The sequence below is a fragment of the Zeugodacus cucurbitae genome, chromosome 4, assembly GCF_028554725.1.
Source record: "Zeugodacus cucurbitae isolate PBARC_wt_2022May chromosome 4, idZeuCucr1.2, whole genome shotgun sequence".
NCBI classification, from domain to species: Eukaryota; Metazoa; Arthropoda; class Insecta; order Diptera; family Tephritidae; genus Zeugodacus; species Zeugodacus cucurbitae.
In genome coordinates this window covers 51,835,999-51,852,867 of record NC_071669.1, presented here as the reverse complement: position 1 = coordinate 51,852,867, position 16,869 = coordinate 51,835,999, and the positions used below count along the sequence as shown (strand labels likewise).

General features: G+C 34.1%; 3 protein-coding genes across 8 annotated transcripts in view; 1 reads left to right on the top strand and 2 right to left on the bottom strand.

Moving 5' to 3' along the window:
• The window catches only part of LOC105210401 (probable serine/threonine-protein kinase DDB_G0280133), a 190,951-nt gene extending 181,511 nt beyond the window's left edge, over positions 1 to 9,440 (bottom strand). For 2 of the 6 annotated variants that reach the window (XM_011181320.3, XM_011181321.3), the window contains exon 1: positions 9,191 to 9,418. In XM_011181320.3, coding sequence (XP_011179622.1) covers positions 9,191 to 9,403 — 213 coding nt within the window. In that variant the 5' untranslated portion in view covers positions 9,404 to 9,418. Of the gene's footprint in view, positions 1 to 9,190 lie in introns of all 6 variants that reach the window. The other 4 variants (XM_011181324.3, XM_054228423.1, XM_011181326.3 and 1 more) reach the window with 4 other exon arrangements.
• A 709-nt stretch (positions 9,441 to 10,149) lies between these two features.
• Clbn_1 (ribosome quality control complex subunit NEMF homolog) lies at positions 10,150 to 13,906 on the bottom strand. The gene is made up of 5 exons (XM_054228411.1): positions 13,655 to 13,906; positions 12,862 to 13,597; positions 11,886 to 12,796; positions 10,617 to 11,816; positions 10,150 to 10,556 (listed from the first exon to the last, which is right to left on the bottom strand). The coding sequence occupies exons 1-5, from the start codon at positions 13,708 to 13,710 to the stop codon at positions 10,358 to 10,360; spliced, it is 3,102 nt and encodes a 1,033-aa protein (XP_054084386.1). The 5' UTR covers positions 13,711 to 13,906; the 3' UTR covers positions 10,150 to 10,357.
• Positions 13,907 to 14,145: 239 nt separating this feature from the next.
• On the top strand, positions 14,146 to 16,417 carry LOC105210404 (TBC1 domain family member 13). Its single transcript, XM_011181334.3, has 7 exons — positions 14,146 to 14,322; positions 14,387 to 14,460; positions 14,520 to 14,959; positions 15,157 to 15,355; positions 15,426 to 15,627; positions 15,697 to 15,819; positions 16,036 to 16,417. Exons 1-7 carry the CDS (start codon positions 14,303 to 14,305, stop codon positions 16,151 to 16,153), a joined length of 1,176 nt encoding a protein of 391 aa, XP_011179636.1. The 5' UTR covers positions 14,146 to 14,302; the 3' UTR covers positions 16,154 to 16,417.
• Positions 16,418 to 16,869: the final 452 nt, after the last annotated feature.

The following is a 16,869-nucleotide window of genomic DNA, read 5'->3' as shown; positions in this document are numbered from 1 at the left end:
GCGAATAAAAAGACAGCGGCTACGCTGGCTAGGTCATGTTGTCCGAATGGACGAAAACACTCCAGCCCTGAAAGTGTTCGATGCAGTACCCGCCGGAGGAAGCCGAGGAAGGGGAAGGCCTCCACTCCGTTGGAGGGACCAGGTGGAGAGCGACCTGGTTACACTTGGGATCTCCAACTGGCGCCGAACTGCGAAGGAGAGAGACAGGTGGCGCACTATCGTCGATTCGGCTATAAGCAGCTGCGAGCGTTCGTTACTCGACTCTCTGGCATGCGATTGCGATGCGAAGAGAATGACTTGCAGGACGATTTTCAGTTTCAGATTCCCCATCACGGAGTCTTTTTGATACTCTCACCTGGGAGGCAATAGAGTGCAAATTTCATACAAATTTCCTGCCATAAATCGAACTTTTTGGTCAGGAAATAATTCAAAATTTAAAATTTTACTATCGAGGCAGAATTTTACAAGAATCCCTCTATATTATGCGGAGGCAAACAAAAAATTGGATTGCATAAATCACGTAACAAAGGCATGTGATATAGACGTCAAGAGCCAATAATAGCAAACTGCAGCAAACAAAATTACAGAATACATGTTTTAACGCATGTACATAAAACTGAATACGAAGTAAATAACTTAAACTGTGGGTAAATCTATATTTTATAGCTTTTTGAAAAATTAATGTTTTAATGAAAATTCTATAACTCGAAGTCTCTCTAACTCGAAGTTTTATTGTGGATTATGGTGATTCGAGTTAGAGAAGTTCCACTGTACTTGATATATATGTACATACATATATTTTCCATAGAAAATAAACACAAATGCTTAAAACGTGATATTTAAATATAACAAAATATTAAAAAAAAACATTTTAAAATACTTACTCTTCTATAATGTTCATTTATTACTATATGATAAGCCTAACGTTAACTTCAAAGTCTTTCATCTATTAACAAGCAAAATGACCAACAGTGCGTATACGTAACACACTCATAAATTGTGCTTATCAACGTCAGCATATCATTGCATATTGACGCATACATAAAGCGCTATGCACATGCATAAGTACAGCTGTGTGCGATACAACACCAATATAAGTGCTTTAAATATACGCATTGTAATTCAATTAAATATAGTTGTGCTTATTTTTATTTCTATGGCACTGGACCAACAACAAAACGCCACTCAGTGGCTAAGCAGCCAACTACGTAAAGCAACTATAAATACTACATATAAATGCAAAACAAATAAAACAAAGCAAACTAAATCAAGTGCGAAACGACACGATAAAACTGCCAATTGGCGAAAAAGACGAATTCGAATGCAATGCTCAAATGCAAAAATCGACAAGTATTGCAAGAGTATAAGCAAATCTATTCACATATATATGTATGTATATAAGCCTCTTGCATTCCAATGCATTTGCAACGACCTAAATCTTCTCGAATTCACCACAGCTGACTAATAACCCATTTTATATTTACTTCTAGTCAATTGTTTATCTCACGTTTATTGCCACACACACACATGCTTAAGCCTCTATTTATTTTTATGTTTCTACAAATAAACACAGGTGTGTGTATAATCACTGGTCTTATTTTAATACAAAGCACTCACTAATTTGCCATTTTTTTATTTTCGAAACGAACATGCCACTCGCAAAGCCGCAAAATCCGACGAGCTAAATGGCTTCATTTTGTATAAAAAAAAAAAAACAGTTTATTTTTGTACTAAAGAAAGAAAGAAGTGTTGACTTGTGTGTTGGACGCAGGATTATAAATAAAAAACAAATGTCTTAAAAAACACAATTTAAAATTAATTGCTGCTAATCAGCCAGAAAATAGCCAAAGCATGCATACGAGTATATTGCTATGCTGTGTAACGAAGTGATTCAAATACGAATACATACGAGTGCATTGAGTGCCAAAAGTGTTTTTTATTTCCATTGCAACGCTTGCAAATTCTCAATTGATTAATAAAATTTACTAAGTTACGAACTAAACCAGACACTGGAAGGTCGGCAGCTTTATCTGTTGAGGAGTTATAATTATATAATATTTTTCTAACAGTTTGTAGTCTAAATTGTATGATAACAAAACATACAACTCCCACATTGGTGACAAAACGAATACATACAAGTACATGATTCAATTATAAAAGGTTTGATCAAAGTGTATTCAACAAAGTGAACTAAGTATTTGACATACCCGCTTTTGACAATAAAATAGTAAACAATTCATGTATTTGTTTACATTAACCCGTCTTTTTTAACTTGTTTTGCCTAAGCAGAAAGTATTCGGCATTTTCTTTTATTCATTTAAATTTTTTTTTTTTTTGGTTTGAAATTTGTTTACTTTTGAATTTCAAAATTTGAATTTTTGAAGAAATGTATGGGTTAAATCAATGGCAACAAACATGTCACATTCGGGTAAAAAATTGTGATATGTCATATACCTGGTTCACTTTGTTGAATACACTTTGGGTTTGATAAGTAAACAGCTTTCTCACTCTTTTTTGACAACCCTTCTGCGTTAGCAAAACAATAATGTTTTTTTCAAAATTTATCCAGAAAATTGTTCAAAAAGTTGTAAATAGTAGTAGATATTTACCAACGCAAGAGGTAGACAATATTGTTTCATTTTTATATGTTTTTCTCCAGTTTTTTTATTGACATTCGAATTTTATATTACAGAAATTCAAATAAATTGTTTGATTTAAATATATTTTTAATATAAAAGCCATCATAACCATTTCGTTTACATACATATACGGTTATATGTATATCGAGATGATAATTTATTCGCGTTTTTTATTGAATCTGGGTATTGTGCGATTGAAGAGAAACCAAAACAGTCGATTGTCAAAACGGCGCAGTTGCAAATATTGCAGTTTGGTTTCTGTATTGGAGACTGGATTTCGTCTCAAAAGAGAATTCAAAGGAAGTACACAGAAAGTACAGTGGAACTTCTTTATAGTGAACTTTCCTACAATGAAGCTCTCCCTATAATGAAGTCATTTTGAAGACACAGCTTTTTGGTTCTACTTTCGGTGCATTTTTGTCTCCTTACAATGAATTTCTATATAGTGAAGTTTTCTATATAATGAACAAATTTTACTGCTTGAAAAGGGAAAACTTTAGTATACCGTCCCACGATTTCGGGGTTAAAATAGATATGGGCGGATAGAGGGGGATCTCCAGATCACGAATATATATAATTATTGCCGCCGCAAACTTATAGTTTCTGAGTTATTTGCAATTTAAGATTTAAAATTAACAATTTTCAACACGTTATTTCTCACTGTATATTGAATTGTTCACATATATTTTGCACTTTAAATATATTTACACTTCATTAATTTGTTTCTACATATTTATTTTTAACAAATTATATCAAAATTTGCTGTAAATAAACATTTAATTTTATGCAGAATTCTGTTTATTTGTAAAATAACAAAACGGTTGCAAGATGACAGAACATAAGTGTTGCCACATGCATCGATTAAAAATAATCAAAATGAATAAAATTCCCAAAATGAAGAAAACAAATACCCAATAAATAGTTATTAAGTAAACATTCTAACTACAAAAAAATACCAAGGTTTCAAAATTTATAAGTGCTTCAAAAAAATAACCCTGGTCGAGCCAACACCGGGAGTTATCAAAGAGGTGGAATAACAAGTTCTTCCGCGTAGAACTACTTTCTGCAGAGGCGGCCTTCGGCCGCGCTTCAAAAAAATAACCCTGGTCGAGCCAATACCGGGAGTTATCAAAGAGGTGGAATAACAAGTTCTTCCGCGTAGAACTACTTTCTGCAGAGGCAGCCTTCGGCCGCGCTTCAAAAAAATAACCCTGGTCAAGCCAACACCGGGAGTTATCAAAGAGGTGGAATAACAAGTTCTTCCGCGTAGAACTACTTTCTGCAGAGGCGGCCTTCGGCCGCGCTTCAAAAAAATAACCCTGGTCGAGCCAACACCGGGAGTTATCAAAGAGAGGGAAATGGAAAGTTTTTTCGCGTACAACTACTTTCTGCACTGGCGGCCTTTGGCCGCGCTTCAAAAAAATAACCCTGGTCGAACCAACACCGGATATTATCAAAATATGGGAAATAATAAAATAATTTACATTACACATTACATGCATTATGTTTATTGTATTTGGGATATAATCTTTCTTTTTCATTATTGTGATTCTTATAATTCGTTTACAAAATATGTGATATGGTAACACCTATTTTGTGTCAGAATGCAACCCTTTTTTATTGTAAAAATAAACAAAATTGTGCAAAAAGTAAAATGCTTATTTACAGCATATTTTAATATAATTGGTTAAAAATAAATATTTATAAACAAATGTGTGAAGTGTAAATATATTTAAAGTGCAAAATATATGTGGAAAATTCAATATACAGTGAGAAATAACGAGTTAAAAATTATTAATTTTAAATCTTAAATTGCAAATAACTCAGAAACTATAAGTTTGCGGCGGCAATAATTATATATATTCGTGATCTGGAGATCCTCCTCTATCCGCCCATATCCATTTTAACCCCGAAATCGTGGGACGGTATACTAAAGCCGACCCCTTGAAAATCAAACTTCATACGTTTTTGTCTCCGTATAGTGAATTTTTTCAAATATGTTTTCGGTTACACTCAATTATTTGTAACTGCGTATTCTCAGAAATAAACGAAATGTAGAAATGTAATACGGGGAATCCCAAAATGAAAATACATACGTATGTACATTGTAGTAGGAGTTTAGTTGTGTTAAGAAATTGAAGTAAAAATGACGCATCGAAGCAGCATTTCACTTGAAAAAAGATATTAATTATTAACAAAGTTAAAGAAGGGACGGTACGAAAAAAAGATATTGCTAATCAGTTTGAAATACTTCCCAGCACTTTATCAAATATTCTAAAAAATAAGGAAATGATTTTGAAAAATGTAGAAGATGCGGCAATTAGCGTAAAACGCAAAATGCTTCGAACTTGTCAGTTTGAGGATATTGATGAAGCAGTGCTGAAATGAATTTCTATATAATGAAGTCTCCATATAGTGAAGCGATTTTCAGGTCCCCTGCGAATTCACTATAAGGAAGTTCCACTGTATTAAGTAAATATATGAAGTTATAAGAAGATTAATTTGACTGGCGCGGTTGGAAGAACAAATTAGTTAAATGAAGTCCAGTTATCTTCAATTTTTGTTACGTAACTACTGTTAAAATCTAATTTTAAATAAAAAGTGTGCATTGTTTATGAAAGAATATATTTCGAACTCTAGTTTTTCCATTGTTTTTTGTAATTCTCCCAATAAAAGGTTATATGTGATTGATTTTATATACCTTATACTATTTTACTGATCTCAATGTTCCTTCTCCTTGAATCGGAACCGTCATATTTAGACATATGTACATGTATGTACGTGAAAACCAAGCGATTTTCAGGTGTCTGAGGACTTATTCCATTTGTTTCATATATATTCCCGAAATTAACACCGTCAAGTCTAGTAGAAATATATGTATACTTAATATTTGATCAATGATAAGAGTATTGAATAAATATACAACAGCTGAATAGTACAGTTTGAGATTTTTCTTATAATTCTCCAGAACAATCGCACAATGCATCTACAGTACTTCTTTGTATTTACAATTGTTTATTTCACAGAAGGAAATTGGGACTATATCTTCAACTCTGGCTCTTTTTTAACTCTCTCGATGAAAGATTATGTAATCAATCAACGTTATTTATCCACCGTTAAAATCTTTCTACCGCTTCACTTGAAGCGAAAGCATAATGTGTAGGTCAAATTCTGCCTAATCTGTGTGATGATTTATTTTATAATTTTAATACTAATTTCCGAAAATAAAATTAAATGTTAGTTTCATGAAGAAAAAATGTAAATATTCTATTATCTATGACTATTAATATAAAATAGATATTAACTTTCTGCACTTTTCTGTGACTCACGTACATAAAAATTAAAAATTAAAACCATTATTAGAAGAAAACCGGATATATTTTCATGTTAATTATTAATTTTGGTTCGAGAATAGTAGTATATTTTATACTACTAAGAATATATTTTTAATTACGTTCACAAAAAAAGCGAATAGTTTTTTCGCTTTTTTCTTTCCTTCGCAAATACAACCTTTTGTAACGCAGTGTCAAAACTTTGCTGTCACTACTTACCAAACCTTTTATAATTGAATCATGTTTGTTGAATACACTTTGGTAAAAAAACACAATAAATACACAACAAAAACATCTTTCGACAAATAAACTTCAGAATCAAATGAAAAAAAAAAACCCGCATTCTCTTACAATCTTGTATGGATTTGCCTTGCAGAGTTATAGATTCCACGGAAACTGACTTAAATTTATAAGCACTCAATTATCTGCAATATTTCTGAAAATTTTTTCATGCCATAACAACAACTGGCTGAATAACCCAATTATTTGCGAAGACATACTAGCTCTGTTCAAAAAATAACGGTAATATTTTTTTAAATACTTTAAATAATATTCATTAACGTTGTCGCCTTCAAAATAGTTTCCTTTCGATGATGTGCACTTACACCAGCTACACTCGATTTTTGAGATAACCTTTAGCAATTCTTTTTTTTTTTTTGTATAACGAGGGCCGTCGTTAAGGTTATCTTTATTTTTGGAAATAGAAGGAAAAAATCACAAGGAGTCATGTCTGGTGAATATGGATGCTGGGGTGTCGTTACAGTATTGTTTTTGACCAAGAATTCACGAACAAACAACGAAGTATGAGCTTTTAATAAACGAAAATCTACAAGCTCATGAAAACATGTCTAACCTTAGCGACTACTGCCGACAAAGTAAAAAAGCCAAAAATTATATCCTTTGCAGGATGGATATCAACATAAATAAACTCTTGGACTCAGCAAACCAGTGAAATTTTAAATTTTACAATTCCCTTTATTATTTGAACACACCACCACCACCACACGTATAAATTAAGATTCTATTCCCAACTGATATCTTCTCAACTCATTCTATCTTTCTTGGATTCACTAATCTTTCGAACTTAAAGGAATATCTCTTCTCAACTAATTGTATATTTCTTGGACTTTCTAATTTTTTGAACCTAAAGGAATATTTTAATAATTAATAGAGATTCCATTTATATATCCGAGTTGATAGCCTCCTTGCAAAGTATACCTCGATGACCAGTTTGTGGACTTCACTCAAATGAAGGTCTATGGAGCAAATATTTTAAAGGAGTAGAAACTAAAGGAGTCGAATTCAAATTCTCTTGTAAGATATTCAACAAACATTTAAGGGGTTAGGGGTAGTTAGGATTTTCAAAAAAATCAATTTTTTGTTTTTTGCATTTTCGTTAAGTGTAATATCTTAAAAATATTCTCTGAAAATTTGAAGATGAAAAAAAAATGCTCATAAGTGATTAAATGTGTATAATTGCGATTAGTCTGTTCTTATTGGAAAATGGGTTTTGCATTTTCGTCATGTGTAATATCTTAAAAATATTCTCTGAAAACTTGATGTTGATCCGATAACTATTTTCCGGGTTATTCGACAGATAGCAACAAGAGCTTGGGCACTGCAAAACAATAAATGTGTTTTTCTCAAAACTATGTTTTTTGAACTGATGACAACTGTAACTCATAAACCGCTCAGTAGATTTTAATGAGATTTCTACAGCTTTTAGAATACATAATAATCCTGGGCCAGATCTAAGCTTTTTTTGTTTTTCATAAATTTCGATGTTTTTTTTCCGAAAAAAAAATCTTCTCGAAAATCTATAACAACATGAGGTCGCCATTTTATTAATTTTTGAAAAAAATCTTTGACCAGACCCAGGATTATCTATATATAAAACTAATTTTTCTTATTTGATTGATTTTCGAGGGAACTCCAAGAACTTATGATTGTCACCGCAAGAACCTTTTTTTGGAACTGAGTAAACACAACTATAAATTTGGAAATTATAATTTTTTTTTTAAATTTTCGTGACTTCAAGTCAAAATATTGTGTAATAATGCCATATGATTACTTCTGTCAAATAACATGATTTAATAGCAAAAAATCAATTTACAGAAAATTCTCATTTTTTCATGTCTCTGACTGTCACTAACCCCTTGAAAACTTAGATTTCTCGAAGGATCGAAATAAAATCTACAAACATGTATTTGCAGATCGGACGATAGGACGACGGATACTAATTGTGTAATGCTAATGGTTAACTTCACTTAAAAGGCTAGCTTTGAAAAATACTTTAGTACTGACAGTCCCTGGGCGATTGGAAACCGAGATCTGTACCGGTTATGTAGACCCGATTCCAATATTAGTTACGTATACGCATACGTTTTCGAATACTTTATTTTAGTCTTTTATTCAAGTAGAGCGAAAGCGTACAATTGACCGATTCAAATGTCACATATCAAATAATATAAAGTGGAGTGTATTCACAAGATTGTGAGCTTCAAATAACGGGAATAGACCCGGTTTCTTATGCTGTCAAGGACTCTTACTTCTAGAGGATTTCACAAAAGATGATTCCAACAACAACAACAACAACAGTTACAACGTAACAAACCCAATCGGCTTCGGTTGAACACTTTTTTTTACAAATATGTAGAATATTATTCGAGCACATACATACATATATGTTTTGAGAATGTAAATAATGGTTTAATAAAAAAATTAATTTGTTACCAAGAGCTCACTAAAAAATTATCAATAAATTGAAAGCAATAAATGCTACCACATAATTAGCGCCGTCTTCTGTGCTATTTTAGAAATTTTAGTTTACATTTCATATACATATATGTATGTATGTATGCATGAATAATTTATTTATTTATAATGTGTGTATAAATGTCCGGCCATCTATTTTTTGAAATTATTAAGGTCTTTGCACTTTTTAAATTTAAACATTTCGTAAGAAATATTACTAACAAATGTTTCGGAGAAAAAAAAAACATAAAATAACAAAGACACTAAGGCAACTCACTAGATATACATACATATGTACATTTGTATATATAATACACATACATACATATTAATGGATGGACAGATGATTTTTGGCTTCAATGATAAAGTGACCCTGCAGATTTCTTATGAAATTGTTGACGCCATTTAATAAACACACGGATTGGATTATGTGGTAACAGAGCAAACCCAGTATCTATGACTCACCTGAGACGCTGGAACTGTTGCTGATGGAGCGCTGGAATTCACTGTGGTTAGATCATCTTTGAAATGCACATGCTTTTTAACACTATTCCGCCGACTGGCACTGGAGATGAGTGAACTTTTGCGACGACCACCGGCATAACGTTCGTAGATCTCCTCGTCGACTATATAATCCGGCACGCGCCAAAATGCAGGACGTTTATATGTTGTGCTCATTTCACTAACGACTGGCCAAAAAACAAAATGCTGACCAGACGCCTCACCTTCAGCACGACCGACACAGTGGCAACGAAATGAGATTTTGTAAACAAAATTAAATATTTCACTACGCTGCGCACTCAGTGTGAGCGTATTTTCAACGGAAAATTAACAATTTTGAGCAATTGGAAAAGAACGCGCAAAAGCAGTACACACCAGCCTACGTTATGAGCAAATATATGTGGCGTGTATTCAAACATCGCTCTATATGTTTGTTTGTATGTTTGCATGAAAGAGCAAAATCAAACAATTTCATATTATTTCGCGTATTCTCTACAGTAATATATATGTATGTTTGTACACAGATTTATGAATATATTAAGGCTAATACGACTGCTTTGATTTCGCATGAATTGTAGGAGCGAAAACCACACGCATTTAGTATTAATTTATTTAACTGATGCAACAACAAAAAAAATAAGTAAAAAACGGCAAATGATGATCCAGCAGCTGTTGGCGCAATACAAGAGAGAAAATAGAGTGGTGGGTGGTACGTCGATTGTGCTACTTTCAAGTGAATTGTGCTGCTTGTACTGCCAGCATTTGTGGACGTCAACGCCACTTACTATGCCTTCATTCCTTACATTGCCAATTTCGTATAAATTTCTGCAGACATTGTCAGTGACCTTTGCGGTAGGTACATATATTTGTGGCATGTGGCGCGATCACTTGTGGCATGGCACTTGTAGGTACTCAAAATGACGTGAAATCATTACATTTATTCACCGTTAACATTTTTTTATTCAAGAATAAATTAATTTTTATATAAATTTGCAATATTTCATATGAAGCAACACAATAGTTTAAAACTATTTAATTAAATCAGCAAAAACTAAATATCATTGGAATTATTTTCTAATTGCTTTTATATCATAGACAGCCACTGCAGTTACCATAAGACACACTAAGCGTTTACTTTTTGAATTTCTGCAATTGTGGTGCCGATAGTTTCACTTTGCCGGGTATATTTCTAGCCAACGCCTCCTCTTTGATGCTTTTGAGCAAATCTTTTTCGCGTGGACTGCAATTTTTGTCCTTGGAGAACATGGTTAAGGCAGTTTTAGCAGCACGTCCACGCTTTCCAGTGCCTGGTGTGAGCTTTACGCGAAACCTGTAAGTAGGTAATTAATATAATACAAATTCTTGTACAAAATCTCTCAAAATTTCTTACTTGTAATTCTGCAGTGATTGATATGGCGCCACCACCGGTATGACGAACAGCAATTCATCGCCCTCAAGCGGCTGTCCAGTAAGCGCGTCCAACATGGCCACATCGGCACCTGCGGGCATATCATCCGCGTCCTCGATTTCCGCTGCCGCTTGGGACGCTTCTTCTTTGCGCGCAAAATTTCGCTTTTCCTTTTGCGCATTCTGCATGTTCAGCTCTTCTTCGGCTTTTTTGTCGGCTAAATCGATTTTATCTTTGCCGGCGGACTTCAATAACTGCATGCGTAGTTCACGTTCCTCCTCATCTTGATCCTTATATTTGGCCTTCATCTTCTTTAGTTTGCCGCGCTGTCCACGCTTCATATTCGAAGCATTCTTTGTGTCTTTTTCTGCGGTATTTTGTTGTTGTTGCCGCAATTCTTTTTGCGTTTTACGCTCCTTTTCTTCTTTCCTCTTTTTGGCGTTTTGTTGTTGTTTTTTACGCGCTGGCGCTGCCGGTATTATAGTGGCTTCTTCCTCCTCTTCCGCTACAGCGACTTTCTGTATGGTCTCCGCCTGTTCATCACCTTCGTTAATCGATTCTACAACAGAATCAGTGCGCACAGTAACACGACCTGTGTCGTGTTCAATTTTGACTTGAGTATCTGGAAAGTTGGTTGAACCGTCTGCTGAATCTGTATCTTCATCATCTTCTTCGACTTTTTCCAACTGCTCTGTTTTTGTAACTCCTTCTGTCTTCTCAATCGATTCTGGCTCTTCATCTAAGTTTATTTCTACATCTTCATTTAGCCCCAACTGTTTCAAGCGCTGTTCTTGCGCCTCCAGTTCCTGTTGTTCCTCCTCGAAAGTACGCAATTTGCGTTCGCCACGATGGCGCTCCACAAAACTATCTTCCAACTTGAAAAGCAGACTTAAGCCCATTATTAAGTGACAGGATGGTAGGAAATTCTTCTTGCCACGTATCATGAAACTACCAGTACCCAAATATTCGCCAGAGGGCGCTGTCTTGGTGACTTGATCACTGCGCACCCAATAGGCGTTCGTCACCACTTTGGCGTCCCATGCCACACTGTATGATATAGCCATCGTACCAGCTTCCAATAACGTCTTTGGCGGTATTTCAGCTCCAGTTGGATTTCGTATAACCACACTTGAGGCACCTTGAATTTCAGCGTGCACATAAATGTCAGTTGGTCTCATGTAACTGTAAATAAGTATAATTTACACATTAGTAAAAATATGTTTAAGTTAATGCAACTGTACTGCAATTTACCGTTTCACAATCAGCTCATTTTGTTGCGCATCTCTGCCACCAATAACCAAATAGTTTTCAGAGCTAATAAACCAATAAAACTTTTCGAACCAATAGACCTTTCGAGCTTTCGAAATGGTGGATATTATGCGTACTTCTTTCAATGTTTGCTGCGTCTTTCGTTCGGCTGATTTTAGCGCTTTGTTTGAAGCATCGATCGTTTTCTGTTCTTTTTTCGCGGCATAGCGTTTTAGGTCATAGTACTTTCTTGCATTTGCCCAAGCTGACAGCGCCAAATCCACATCGACAATTAGTGTTGGTAAACCATCAGCGCTATCATTATCATTATCGGAATCATTCGAGTCGTCTTCATCGTTTTTATATGGATCTGACAGACGCAGTGAAATGTGATTAATTTCCAATTTGAGCTTTTTAATTGCGCCAGCTATTGGATCATCATCGGCTTGTGCCTCTTTAACCACTTTTTCAATATCTGGCCATGACATTTGCGATGCAATAAGCGATTGTACAGCCGCTATGGCATGTTCAACTAACTCCTGATTACATGTTATAAGTTCGGCCTTTTGTTTATCAACTTCTTGTGATTTTGTTAAATTTTCCAGACGCTTTGCGTGATCATTCTTAACGTTTGATAACTTTTTCAAAGCTTCACGTTCTTGCTGTAAAGTCTTCAGATCGATTTTCTGCGCTTCCTGTGTGGAATAAAACTCATCTACAGCCAACATGAAAGTTTCAAATTCTGCCCGAGGTTGTCCTTCGAACTGTGCAAATTGATAAGGATGGTACTCGATGTTTTGATAAAAATCCTCTTTTGCATCATCGGCAGTAGTAGAAGGCTTTTCCTCACGTTTTTGTATAATATAACCTTTGGACACCGATGTGCGGCCTTCGACAAAAATCTTATTAGCTTCCTAAACAATTTATATATACATATTTACAAATAACTTCCAAAAGTGTAATTAATTTACTATCTTACTTCTATTGCCTGCACGAGGACTGGCAAATCAGTATTAATATCAAAATTCCGCATGTTTATTGATTTGCCTTCTTTTTTCTTTTGTTTACGCGATTTTTTACCACCACCACTTTCAGCTTGTACATTTTCTGGTTCGAGCGTACTTGCATCTTCTTTCTTTTCAATTATACAATTATCAAGTTTATATTTATGTAGCACATGATCTATTACAGCCGGCCCGAAATCCACCTTCGGCATTAGTAAACGTCGCAAATTGTCACCAGGCTTTGCGGTTTCTATCAAGACACGCACATCATTTTCCGTTAAATCGGTAGCTTGCTCTTTTGCACGATTTGAAGGATATTTTTCACGTACTGCAAATCGTACTTCTTCACCTTCATAATGTGGCCGTAATATATACAAAATTGTAAGTTCATGGTCAGTGAGTATGATGTTGCCTCTATCATATAGCTCGACAATAACATGATATGCAGCTTCGCCCATGCCAAATTGCAAATCTATTATACGATCCATGCCAAGTTGTTCCAATTTTTCCAAACGTTTGTTTTTGAGATGTTTCCTCAGTTTCATACTGAAGCCCGAAGGCGCGACGTTCTTTGGCCATTCAAAAGCTGTGGTATGAAATCTTATGCCGGATTCAATTAAGAGCACTGTTTTACTTTCGCCACCTTGAAATCGTATCAAATATGTTTTGTTGTCGATGTCATAGATTTGATTTACGCGCTGTCCAACCAAACTGTGTGTAATGAAAGTTAGTACAGAGATGATTCATATTATTTTATCTAAAACTTACCGCTGCAACTCAGCGACACCGCAAACTATGTCGTATGTGTTAAAGCGTGTTTTCATTGTGCTAATTTGTCTTTTCTGAGTTTTGTTATTAGCTAAAAATACAATAATTAACTAAAAAAAACTATTAAACTCCTTGCAAATATCAACTGACACGTTTCCTGATGTCTTCGATTACTCAGCTGATCCTAAGAATATGGTAGTGCCAGATAGTTTTAATCACAAGATCTTCAAAATCTTTTATCAACTATATTTGCAATAATATTCTTATTGATGTAAAGCTATTTATGTATATAGCAATTGCAGTACTATTATTATTATATATGTACATGCATAGATATATACAAAAATTACGCGAAATTCATCAGGTATTACAAATACAAATTGCTCTACAGGGTGACCCACTCGTTGCCCGCAATAAAAAGGGCATCATTGATGTGGCAACTTTTTCGTTGCTGCTTTTGATAGTAATTCGCGGAGTACTTATGTATGTTTTGGTTCTTCATTCGTCAGCTGTAATCTAATGACACCTGCAGCAAAAATCTGTAAAGAATTATAACAAAACATCTCTTTAAAAACAACGCCTCCCCCTATAGGAAATATAAGTGAAAGTTAAGGTTTTTGTATATGAAGATATTAAAATTTTAATTTAATGTCGATGTTTAAAGCACGGTATGTATCTACTATATAAATTTTCAGCCACAAAATAATATATTTATATATTTTATTATCAAAGTGTTAAAGAATTTGAGGATGCACTGGAGGGTCCTGAAATTGACATAAATGCACTGCGAAACCTTTGTTTTTATGGTAAGCACCAATCTACATATACAATTTGAGAAAACGAATAAATATTTGAATATTTCTAGGAATACCCGACATTGGTAGCTTTAGAGCAACTTGTTGGAAAATTCTTCTCGGTTACTTAGGACCGAAGCGAAGCACATGGACTGAAACGCTAAGCAAAAAACGAGCTTTGTATAGACAATTTATAGAAGAATTGGTACTGCCACCTGGTCTAAATGGAAATGACAATCAAGATAACACCGATTCAGGTCTTAGTGATCATCCCTTATGTGAGGGGCCTGAAAGTGCTTGGAACACATTCTTCCAAGACAATGAATTTCTATTGCAAATCGACAAAGATGTTAGACGCTTATGTCCAGATATATCGTTTTTCCAACAAGCCACCGAATATCCTTGCGACATTGTGGTGCATAGCAAAGGTGAACGTAGACTGCATCAACGTGTTGTACCGACTGTGTTAAGTTCAGCGAATGTAGAGCGCAAGGGTTTAGGTATTACAAAGGTAAGCGACATATATCCATGATGTCATTTATGCATAAATAATTGTATAAAACCACAAACTAACATTTGGCACGTATATTTCTTGTTTATGTATGCTTTTCCGCTCTTATTGTATAATAAGTAGCAGGTAATTATGAACTGTAATCATTTCTACCACACTCAAAGTCTATTTGTGGCTAATAACTTTCCTAATTGTAGATAAATCTTATAACAAAGCGTTCCAATGAGAATTACATGGCAATGGAGGAAGGACTGGAAGCGCATTGGGAAGTAGTGCAGCGCATACTCTTCCTTTATGCTAAACTAAATCCAGGGCAAGGCTACGTGCAGGGCATGAATGAGATTGTCGGTCCAATATATTATATTATGGCCTCCGATCCTGATTTGGAGTACAGAAGTGAGATCTATTTTTAAGAGAAAGAGAGAGAGTCACTTAACACAAACAAAATTTGTTGCTTCTTCTTTAGAATACGCTGAGGCAGATTGCTTTTTCTGCTTCACTGCATTGATGAGTGAAATTCGTGATTTCTTCATAAAAACGCTCGACGATTCCGAAGGCGGTATTAAATTTATGATGGCAAAATTGGCTAACATGCTTAAAGAGAAAGATCCCGAAGTGTTTAATAAATTAAAAGAACAAGAACTGCATCCACAGTACTACAGTTTTAGGTAAAAGAGTATTTATAAATTTTTAATTTAAATATAAAAAATATAACGAATTTTTTAAAAATAATTTAGATGGATAACGCTACTGTTATCACAAGAATTTCCACTACCCGATGTGGTGCGCATATGGGATTCAGTTTTCTCCGATGAACACCGTTTCGAATTTTTGATAAGAATATGCTGTGCAATGATTTTGTAAGTTTTTTTTAATGTTTGCAACTTTTCACATTACTATAACTTTAGTCATACATACATATTTGTTAAAGCCATTTTCAACCACTTCACTTCCCAATTTCATACTGAACTCATATTCCAGATTTGCTTCCAATCAATTAACATTTCACTGTTGATTTAAATTATTTACCAAAAATTATAATTAAAAAATATTTTGCTATTCCGCAATAATTTCAGAATACAACGCGATCTCATACTGCAAAATGACTTTGCATCAAACGTTAAACTGTTGCAAAATTATCCGCCTATTGATATCAACATAGTCTTATCGCATGCAGTATCTTTAAATGGATAATAAGACCGCCTGATTTAGAAACTAAAATGTTGTACACATCCCAAGCCAATTTTTACACGCCACTATTTAAGGCACCACTAGTTATAACACAAAAATTACACATTTCTAGCATTTAAGAGCCTTCATTTATAATTTATATACTCGGATTTATAGTTACTATGCTATATATATAACTCAAATCATTTTATTCGAAATGTTCATTTAATATATATATATAAATATTTATCTTTTTAATATATTTTTTACCCGACGAACAAGTTATGAATATTGAACAATTATTGAATAGGAGATAGGTAGGAATTGCATTTAGCGGTGGACTTAAGGGATGATCTGGGAGGTGTTTGTATATTTTAGAATGCCGCAAGTGATTCTTGAAAGATTAAATAATTATATAAAGGACTGCAATATTTAACAAGTAAGGAAGGGCTAAGTTCGGATGTCACCGACCATTTTATACTCTCGCAATTTATTTATTTAAATTTATTAATATAATAAACAATTTGACTTACATATTCGGCATATATATAGTATAAGGTCCATTGAAAGTTTGAAAACTCTAACATTTAGTATATGGGAGATAGATGAAGTTATGAGCCGATTTCACTCATTGTTGGCACGGAGACATATTATTTGAAGAAAAATATTCACTCAAAACATCTGAGAGACTTAACTATAATTTCGGTAAAAAATTTGTTAGAAGTCCTGAGGTACTCATA

Excerpts from the sequence above, each read along its gene's own strand:
- Clbn_1 (XM_054228411.1), bottom strand. The coding sequence starts at position 13,710 with ATGAAAACACGCTTTAACACATACGACATAGTTTGCGGTGTCGCTGAG. Across the intron at positions 12,797-12,861 it reads TCCTCGTGCAGGCAATAGAA|GAAGCTAATAAGATTTTTGT; the intron begins GTAAGATAGTAA and ends TAAATTGTTTAG. Across the intron at positions 11,817-11,885 it reads AATGAGCTGATTGTGAAACG|TTACATGAGACCAACTGACA; the intron begins GTAAATTGCAGT and ends ACTTATTTACAG.
- LOC105210404 (XM_011181334.3), top strand. The coding sequence starts at position 14,303 with ATGTCGATGTTTAAAGCACG. Across the intron at positions 14,323-14,386 it reads ATGTCGATGTTTAAAGCACG|TGTTAAAGAATTTGAGGATG; the intron begins GTATGTATCTAC and ends TTATTATCAAAG. Across the intron at positions 15,356-15,425 it reads TCCTGATTTGGAGTACAGAA|AATACGCTGAGGCAGATTGC; the intron begins GTGAGATCTATT and ends CTTCTTCTTTAG.